We start from the raw sequence: 10,191 nt of genomic DNA, 5'->3' as shown, positions 1-10,191 counted from the left end.
GGCTAATCTCTTCAATGTCTGGCTTAATAGAAAGCCGCTGGATTCTCACATCTGCTTCTGACGTTCATTTCATTACTATATACCACGTAGCCTCTGGAAAAACCATTGTACCCTGGTGAGAGAAAGAAAGTGTAAAAGGCAAATAACAGCCTTGGTAAAGATTATGTGAAGTTTCGCTTTCGGAGACCCCCGGGGGTTCGAGGTCACTTTGGTGGGCGCTGCTGCAATGCATGAAACAATAAATCACACCTTCAAACCTATCGATGCGATGCCTTTATGGCAGGCCTCAGGGGATGAGGTAAACCTGGGGATGGCGCTAATGCTGGGCTCCGGTAGACCGCCTGGGCCTCGCGGGGCACACCGGCCGGGAGACAGGGAGGACGACGTCCGCCGCCCATCGCCGAACCCGCGCTGTCAGGGTCTCGGTGAGTTACCCACGCGCGGCTCACCCTGGGACTACAACTCCCAGTAGAGCTTGCGGCAAGGGACGTGTGCCTGCAGCTGCGGGGAGCGTGGGTTACTCTGGCCGAATGACGGAAGTGGAGGGGGCGTGCCTGTTTGGGGAGGTGCGGTGTCCAATTGGAGGATCCCGGGAGAGGGGGCGGAGCCGGTGCTAGGGTCAGCCAATGGTTTGAGGTCAGGCGGAAGAGGGGGACGGGGCGTGGCAGGGCTCTCTCGCGGGCTGCGTGGGGCTCACTGAACCCGGGAACGCAGGTTTGGGGTGGGGGTGGGGGGAACGCGCAGTCCTGGGGCAGGGGTGGCCGGGTCCCCGAGATGGCTGCGCGATGGAGCAGCGAGAACGTGGTGGTGGAGTTCCGCGACTCCCAGGTGAGCCGGGGGCCAAGTGGCGCCTTCTGGGCATGCGCCCTCCCTGCCCCTCCCCCACGCTGCAGGCTCTGTCTCGGGGGCGGCGGGGCGACCCTCCAGCCGGGGCTAGGGAGAAGGGTGACCCGGAGCTGTCAGACCGGAGCGGGCGAGGGAAGCCGTCATGACCGTTGGGGGCGGTTGGGGGGCACGGAGTGGGTATCGTGGTTCCCCGCGGGGGTCTGGGGAGTAGGGTCTGTCTTGGGACCCCGAAGCGCAGAGACCGCGCAAGAGTGAGTGCTGGGGGGTGGGGAGCGAGAGGGTCTGCTCCCCGAGGCCGGGGGACCCGAGGCCTAATGACTTCGGGTAAGGCGCACAACTTCTCGGAGCCTCAGCTGCGTGGACTTAACTTTGCCTCCCTGGACTCTGGAGTGGATTCGATTAAAAGAAGCACAGAACTAAGCTTTTAAGTGGCCGCTGATGGTAGAATAGGGTATAATACCATATAGAGGAGTGTGCGCGGCACGTGTCCTCAGGTTCGAATCCCTGGTTGGAAATCCTGGCTTAGCCCTAGCCTGTCATTCCGTGTCAGTGCATCAGCTTTCTCACCTGCGTGAAGGTGCGAGTCGTAGCTGCCTCATAGGGCCGGCGAGAAGAATGTTATATATTTAGAGTATGTGGCACAGTCACGGGCACGTGGTAAGTCTCAAGGAACCTTAGGATTTGGTAGGTGTTTTTTTTTTTTTTTTTTTTTTTTTTTTTTTAACTATTTTTGTATTTCATGCCTTCCTGTGCCAGGCCTTGTGCTAAATGATTTATCAACATTTACTTTTTCTAATTCATGAAAGCACCAAGATGTTATCCCTTTCTCCCAAACGGGGAAGATGATCCCTGTTTGGCTGATCTCAAGTGACTTGGCTAAGGTCTCCCATTATGTGGCCGAATTGGGATTTGAATGCAGGCATCTGGCCCCAGGGCTCTTGTTGGTTTTCTTTGCAGTACTTGCTTCGTACTGTAGGAAACTGTCATACAGACATTTTGCAATAAGTACCCTCATTTCCCCTTCCCCATCACCTTGGACAGTGTCTTGGTGTTTCTCTCCATTTGTTCAACAAATATTTATTGACTGTCTTCTGTGGGCCAGGCTTTAATACATGGATTTTATTCAACAAGAGTTTATTGAGCTCTTGCTAGGAGAACACTGCACACTGTATCAGTGATTTATACTGAAGGGAAAACTTGGATTATAATGAGGGATGATGTGGGTTCTTCTTTCTAAAACTCCATCCTTTTTTTTGCCATAAAGATTAATGAGTGGAGGAGCAATCCACCGATTTGCTCTGTGGTTCCCTCTGATACACAGCCTCCATGGAGAATTTGAGCAGCAACATTCAGATTAAAGGATTCTAAGGCACTTTGCACTATCAGTCTGGTGTCTCTTTGAGGCCTGCTGTCCCAAGGGAGGCGCCAGACTCCTAGGGAGAGAGCACTGTATTCCTGTTACCCTTCTTATTAATTGCTTTTGATGGGGACCGAGAACAGAGTCATGTATGGTACATTTGAGCCTGCTAATTTGGAAGCTACTAATTTGCAAATGCTTTAATTCTCACAGAAACCCAGTTAGTCTCATCCCTCCTCTATAGAGCTGTAATTGAAGAGACCTGCAGAGAGGGTGCTGACACATATATTAGGATGTATGAAGTCATAGCAAATAATTAAAACTGAACAGCAGTGGTCATAGTAAGAGAACAAAGTAAATTGAGTAATTTAACTACCTTATGGGAGTTTCTGTTTTTCTTTTTGATTTTTTTTTTTTTTTTTTTAATTTATGATAGTCACACACACAGAGAGAGAGAGAGAGAGGCAGAGACACAGGCAAAGGGAGAAGCAGGCTCCATGCACCGGGAGCCCGACGTGGGGATTCAATCCCGGGTCTCCAGGATCGTGCCCTGGGCCAAAGGCAGGCGCCAAACCGCTGCGCCACTCAGGGATCCCATCTTTTTGATTTTTCTATGCAGTTGGAAGGGTACGACTTGGTTTGAATTAGCATGGTTTTGTGGTGGTTTCTGGTGGCAACCTGGAGGGATTGAGACCCACATGGTTAATTTTATTCATTCATGGAGAAAGAAAAAATCAAAACTCTTCATATTGTCTGTCTGAAAAGGGCGGGGACAGAACAATAAACTTTTCAGAACCCCCTGCCTCTTTTAAAAACCATATTTAAAAAAATTAAAGAATTTTGGTGTCTTTTTTTTTTTAAGATTTCATTTATTTATTCATGAGAGAGAGAGAGAGAGAGAGAGAGAGGCAGAGGCAGAGACACAGGTGGAGGGAGAAACAGGCTCCATGCAGGACTCTATCCTGGGTCTCCAGGATCAGGCCCTGCGCTGAAGGCGTCGCTAAACCGCAGAGCTACCCAGGGTGCCCAAGAATTTTGGTTTTTCAGGGAAAAAGCCCAGCCTGAAAGGTGAAATTCTTTTTCTACAGCTTCTATAAAACCACGCTTTGGAGGCACTCCTGGGTGGCTCAGTGGTTTAGCGCTGCCTTCAGCCCAGGGCCTGATCCTGGAGACCGGGGATCGAGTCCCACGTCAGGCTCCCTGCATGGAGCCTGCTTCTCCCTCTGCCTGTGTCTCTGCCTCTCTCTCTCCCTGTGTCTCTCATGAATAAATAAATAAAATCTTTAAAAAACAAACAAACAAAAAACCCCCCACGCTTTGGGATGTTATGGTCAGTGATTCATAGGGAAGACCCCGTGGTGCTTGGCAACTACTCTGAAGTGGTCTCTGCATCAATGAACGTTAACACTAAGAAAACTTAGAGATAACTTTCTATTTTTTTTAAAAGATTTTATTTATTTATTCATGAGAGACACAGAGAGAGAGGCAGAGACATAGAGGGAGAAGCAGGCTTCCAGAGAGAAGCTCTCTGTGGGACTCGATTCCATGACTCGGGATCACACCCTGAGCCAAAGGCAGACACTCAACCACTGAGCCACCCAGGTGTCCCTAGAGATAACTTTCTACAACAACACTGCCCGGTAGAATTTTCTGTAATAACGGAAATATGGCCGTTGAACACTTGAAATGGGGCTAGTGCAACCAAAAAATTGCATTTTTAACTTAATTAAAATGGAAGTAATTGCTATTTATTTACTTATTTCTTTATTTTTAAAGATTTTATTTATTTATTCACGAGAGACAGAGAGAGAGAGGCAGAGACACAGGCAGGGGGAGAAGGAGGCTTCTTGCAGGGAGCCTGTTGCGGGACTCAGTCCCCGAACCCAGGATCACGCCCTGAGCTGAAGGCAGATGCTCAACTGCTGAGCCACCCAGGCATCCCAGTAATTGCCATTTAAATAGCCACCTGTAGTTAGTGGCTTGCTATAAAAGAGTGCACTAGAAGAGCACCTGGGAGGCTCAGTTAGGTAAGTCGCTGCCTTCGACTAGGATCATGATCTTGGGTTCTAGATTCCAGTCCCGCTTTGGGCTTTCTGCTCAGTGGGGAGTCTCTTCTCCTTCTCCCTCTGTGTTCTCTTTTGCTTTCTCACTCTTAAGTAGGTAAATAAAATCTTAAAAAAAGAAAAGTTCATTGGAGAGGAAATAGTTTCCCCTTTTCTCTAAACCAACGGGAAGAGCATTAACAGTTCAGAAAATGATTGTGATGAAAACTGGAATTTGAATGCATAGCAATAGTTTGCTTAATGTCTACGCTTTGGCATCTGTGAGATGTCTAAAACTGAATATTTGAAAGTAGGTAGCCATCCTTGGGAGCTGCTATCCCTGCACCTCAGCGTTTTGCTTCCTCCAATTCATCCTCCACAGAGCCAGAGTGTTTTTTTTTTTTTAACTTAGGTTTATTGAAGTATAATTGATGTACAATAAAATTCCCCCTTGTAAGTGTACAACTTGTTGAGTTTTGCCAATGTATGTAGTCCTGTAACTACCACGACAGTTAACAACATATAGAACATTCCACAAAATTCCCTCATGTACCTGTGTAGCCAGTCATAGCATCTCCCTCTGGCAGCTGCTGAGATGATTTCTGTAAGGCAAGGAATGTACAGTGTAGAGCTGTATGAGCCTGGCCTCTCATGGCTTAACCCAGTGCCTTTGAGATTCACCCATGTTGTTGAAAATGAGTTAGTCTGTTCTTTTTTATTGCCCTCCAGTAGTAGTCCAGTGTATGGAGAGACCACACTCTATATTCATTCACCTGTGTATGGGTGTTCAGGTTGTTACTACTTTTTGACTATATGGTTAAAGCTGTGATAAAATATGAAGGTGATTTTTTAAATTTATTTTTATTTATTTTTAAAGATTTATTTATTTATTTATGATAGACATAGAGAGAAAGAGAGGCAGAGACACAGGAGGAGGGAGAAGCAGGCTCCATGCCGGGAGCCCGACGTGGGACTCGATCCCGGGATTCCAGGATCACACCCTGGGCCAAAGGCAGGCGCTAAACCGCTGAGCCACCCAGGGATCCCCGAAGGTGATTTTTTAAAACCTCACTTTAAAATCAAGGGGTACCTGGGTGGCTCATTTGGTTAAGTGTCTGCCTTCAGCTCAGGTCATGATCTCAGGGTCCTGGGATCCAGCCCCACATCAGGCTCCTTGCTCAGTGGAGAATTTGCTTCTCCCTCTGCTCTTCCCCCTGCTTGTGATCTCTCTCTCTCTCAAATAAATAAATGAAATCTTAAAACCTAATTTATCCCTCCTTTGATGAAAATACTTCAGTGACTTCCTGTTGGACTGAGTGTAGAATATAAATTCCTTATTTTGGATTTTTGTGTGCTGGTCTCAGCATACTTCTCAGATCACATCTTACACCTACTTTCCCCCCTCAATCACTGTTTATTTTTATCTTTCTCCTGCTGTTCCAGTGTGAGCTCCCTCAGGGTAAAGATTTTGTCTTGTTGACTCCTGCTGTATCCCTGGTGCCTGAAGTAGTGCTAGGTATGCAATAGCACTCAACAAATACTTGTTGAATGAATAAAATTTTAAAAATCACTTATGTTGATTAACAGTATTAACAGGAATTAGGAAAAAGTATTTAAGTTTCGTGGTTTTAAAAATAAGTTTTAGAATGGTTTTAGACTTGGGACACCACCTGGGTGTCTCAGTGGTTGAGCATCTGCTTTGGCTCAGGGTGTGATCCTGGGGATCCTGGGATCGAGTCCTGCATCAGGCTCCCCTCAGGGAACCTGCTTCTCTTTCGGCCTATATCTCTGCCTCTCTCTCTGTGTCTCTCATAAGTAAATAGGTAAAATCTTAAAAAAAAAAAGAATAATTTTAGACTCCTAGAACCACTGGGAAGATAGTACAGAGGGTTCCCATATACCCTGTATCCAGTTACCCCTATTAAAAACATCTTACCCGGGATCCCTGGGTGGTGCAGTGGTTTAGCACCTGCCTTTGGCCCATGGCGTGATCCTGGAGACCCGGGATCGAATCCCACGTCGGGCTCCCGGTGCATGGAGCCTGCTTCTCCCTCTGCCTATGTCTCTGACTCTCTCTCTCTCTCTGTGTGTGAATATCATAAAAAAAAAAAAATCTTACCCTAGTATGGTACAATTTTCTACAATTAACAAGTCAATATTGGTATTATTAACCCAAATCCATACTTAGATTTCCTTACTTTTAACTTAATGTCCTTGTTCTGTTCTGGGATTCTGTTCCAATAACACATTACATTTAGTCATCACGTCTCCTCAGGTTCCTTGGCTGTGACAGTTTTTCAGACTGTCTTTGATGTCTTTGACAGTCTTGAGGAGTACTAGTCACGTATTTCGTAGACTGTCCCTCAGTTGGGATTTGTCTTTCTCATGATTAGACTGGGATTATGGGTTTTGGGGAAGAAGACCCCAGAGATAAGGTGTCATTCTCATCCCATCATATCAAGGGTACTTACTGTGAACATGACATATCACTGTTGATGTTGACCTGGTTGAGGTAGTGCTTGTGCGGTATCTCCACTGCAATCTTTTTTTTTATTTATTTATTTATTTATTTATTTATTTATTTATTTATTTATTTCTTGTGTGGTATCTCCACTGCAATCTTTTTATTATTTATTTATTTATTTATTTATTTATTTATTTATTTATATCTCCATTGCAATCTTAACTCTTTTTTTTTTTTTAAGATTTTATTTATTCATGAGAGACACACAGAGAGAGGCAGAGACATAGGAAGAGGGAGAAGAAGAAGCAAGCTCCATGCAGAGAGCCTGACGTGGGACTCGATCCCTGGACTCTGGGATCATACCCTGAGCCAAGGGCAGATACTCAACCGCTGAGCCACCCAGGCGTCCCTGTAAACTTACTTCTTTTTGCCTACTCCCTATTCTGTTCTCTTTGGAAAATTGTCTCTACATGCAGCCCAAACTTAGAATGGGGAGTTCTTTCTTCCTTCCTCTGTTTGTTCATTTGCTCATTCGTTCATTCGTTCCTTCTTTCCTTCATTTAGTTGCATATATTAGTGTGAACTCTTATATATTTATATATTTATTTATGTATTTTATACTTTGGATTATAATCCACTAGTATTTTATTTATTATTGCTCAAATTGTCCCAGCCTCTGCCATTGGGAGGGAGCTCTTTCAGATGGTTCATATGTTCCTTTGGCATAACTCCATCATTGTTTTCATATGTTTGTGTGTATGTTTTTTTTTTTAAGATTTTATTTATTTATTCATGAGACATAGACAGAGAGGCAGAAACATAGGCAGAGGGAGAAGCAGGCTCGGAAGCCTGATGTGGGCCTTGATCTCAGGACCCAGGATCATGACCTGAGCTGAAGGCAGACACACAACCATGAGCTACCCAGGTGCCTTGTCTTTTTTTTTTTTTTTTTTTAAAGATTTTATTAGACATTTTATTTATTCATGAGAGACATGGAGAGAGAGGCAGAGACAGAGGCAGAAGGAGAAGCATGCTACCTGCGGGGAGCCTGATGTAGGACTCGATCCCAGGACCCCAGGATTACAACCTGAGCCAAAGGCAGATGCTCAACCACTGAGCCACCCAGGTGCCCCATGTGTGTATGACTTTTAAATATACAGTACTTCCTTATTTTCTGGCACTAAAGATGCTTAACTCTTATCATGTATATTTCCTGCCACCATTCCTAAATTAGCCGTTTCTCTGAGGGTTCTGGTTTCTTTTATTGGAGAATGACATTAGAAACCAAGATGTAGGGTGTTACTGCTTCTAGGCACTCTCATCCGACAAAACAGGAGATATATGTGTGTTTGCTAATCCATGTATATATACATATGCCTGTAAATATTTCCTTATGTAGTCTATATTAAGCTGGATATGAGTTCATGCTTAACATCTTCTGCTCTAATGTGTTACACAAGTGCCATTGATTGGCCCCACTCTTTGCTTGTCAGTAACCTTCCACCACTACCCTCTGGGCCCCTGCCATCCTCCACCCATTTACTCATTCATTCCAAAAGACATGGATAGTGGTTTCAGTGTACCCTCATAGCAGGGACTTTATCAGATAGAGCACAGTGCCTATGCACAGTTCTTCTCCCCTTTAGTCTTACAGACTCAGATTTTCATCATTTTTAAGCAACCTTTTTTACTTCTCCACACTGTGGTCTAGTCTTGTATGTGTATTTTTTTTAAAGATTTTATTATTTATTTATTTTTTAAAGATTTTATTAGAGAATGAGTTGTGTGTGTTCTTGTTGGGAGGAGGAAGGGGAGTGGCAGAGGGAGAGGGAGAGAATCTTAAGCAGACTCTGTGCTGAGCACAGAGCCAGACACTGAGCTTTAATCTCAAGTGTCATGAGATTGACCTGATCAAGATCATGACCTGTCAAGATCATGACCTGAGCTGAAATGACCAGAGCCAGACACTGAGCTTTAATCTCAAGTGTCATGAGATTGACCTGATCAAGATCATGACCTGTCAAGATCATGACCTGAGCTGAAATCAAGAGTTGGAAGCTTAACTGACTGAGCCATCCAGGCACCTCTTAAGATTTTATTTTATTTATTTATTTTAAAAAATATTTTATTTATTTATTCATGAGGGAGAGAGAGAGAGAGAGCGCGCATGGCAGAGACACAGGCAGAGGGAGAAGCAGGTTCCATGCAGGAAGCCTGACATGGGACTTGATCCTGGGTCTCTAGGATCAGGCCCTGGACTGAAGGTGGCACTAAACCACGGAGCCACCCGGGCTGCCCAAGATTTTATTTTTAAATAATCTCTACACCGAACATGAGGCTTGAACTCACAATACCAAGATCATGAGTCCCATGCTCCACCAACTGAGCCAGCCAGGTGCCCCTGTGGTCTAGTCTTTATGAATGATCTTTTTTTTTTTTTTAAAGATTTATTTATTTATTTTAGAGAGAGAGTTGGGGGAGGGGGCAAAGGAAAAGGGGAGAGAGTCTTAAGCACACTGTGCTAAGTAGGGAGCCCAACATGGGGATTGATTTTAGGATGCAGAGCCCAATTCCAAGCTTGAACTCATGATCTCATGACCCTGAGATCAAAACCTAAGCTGAGATCAGGAGTCCAATGCATAATCAACTGAGCCACTCAGCCACCCCATAAGGCATCGATCCCGGGACCCCAGAATGGCGCCCTGGGCTGAAGACAGGTGTTAAACTGCTGAGCTGCCCAGGAATCCCCTCTTTTAATGACATGCTAAAATATTTTAGCTTAAGAATTATTTTATTAGGCATATATCACACATGTGAGTTATATGGGTACCATGAGAAGAATATTAATAAAATGTACCCTCCACATAGCTTAAGGAATACACCATTCTAGTTAAATCTACACCCTGGATACCTTTTCCAGAACATATTCCTCTCTTTCAGACCCTTTAGAGTAAGTGAGTGCCCTGAATTCTGGATTAACCATTTCTTTGCTTTTCTCTGTAGTTTTAGCACACAGACATGTAATTACAAACAATATTTTATTTTGATTGTTTTTGACTATTGTATAGATGAGATCATATGGTATACATTTTGTGAGTCTTGCTTTTATTTGTTTGGTCCTACTGCGTTGGTTTTGAGGTTCATCCATGTTGACTACCATGCCTGTGGTTTACTAATTTTGCTGTGAAGTAGTGTTCGGTTGGATAAATGTGCCACAGTCGATTTACCCCTCTGTCATTAAACATTTGGGTGAATTCCAATTTTTATTGTAGATGATCATATATATAAATATGGTATTTATGTAGGAGTAGAATTTCTGGTCCGTGGAAAGTGCATGTTCCCCAGCTTCATCAGCAAATGTCAAATTGTTTTCCAAAGTGGTTGAGATTTTATATTTCTAGCAGTGTGCTTTAAAAATTCCTTTTGAGGGATGTCTGGGTGGCTCAGCGATTGAGCGTCTGCCTTCAGCCCAGGGTGTGATC

At 44.4% G+C, this 10,191-nt stretch overlaps 1 protein-coding gene across 3 annotated transcripts in view; it reads left to right on the top strand.

Annotated features, from left to right (window-relative positions):
- Positions 1-654: 654 nt before the first annotated feature.
- Positions 655-10,191, top strand: part of WDR59 (WD repeat domain 59) — a 104,056-nt gene continuing 94,519 nt past the window's right edge. For all 3 annotated transcript variants that reach the window (XM_072818380.1, XM_072818379.1, XM_072818381.1), the window contains exon 1: positions 655-828. In XM_072818380.1, coding sequence (XP_072674481.1) covers positions 775-828 — 54 coding nt within the window. In that variant the 5' untranslated portion in view covers positions 655-774. The remainder of the gene's footprint in view (positions 829-10,191) is intronic.

This window comes from Canis lupus, chromosome 3 (genome assembly GCF_048164855.1).
Source record: "Canis lupus baileyi chromosome 3, mCanLup2.hap1, whole genome shotgun sequence".
Lineage (NCBI taxonomy): Eukaryota > Metazoa > Chordata > Mammalia > Carnivora > Canidae > Canis > Canis lupus.
Note: the sequence above shows the minus strand (reverse complement) of the source record. Positions and strands in the feature narration are given on the sequence as shown.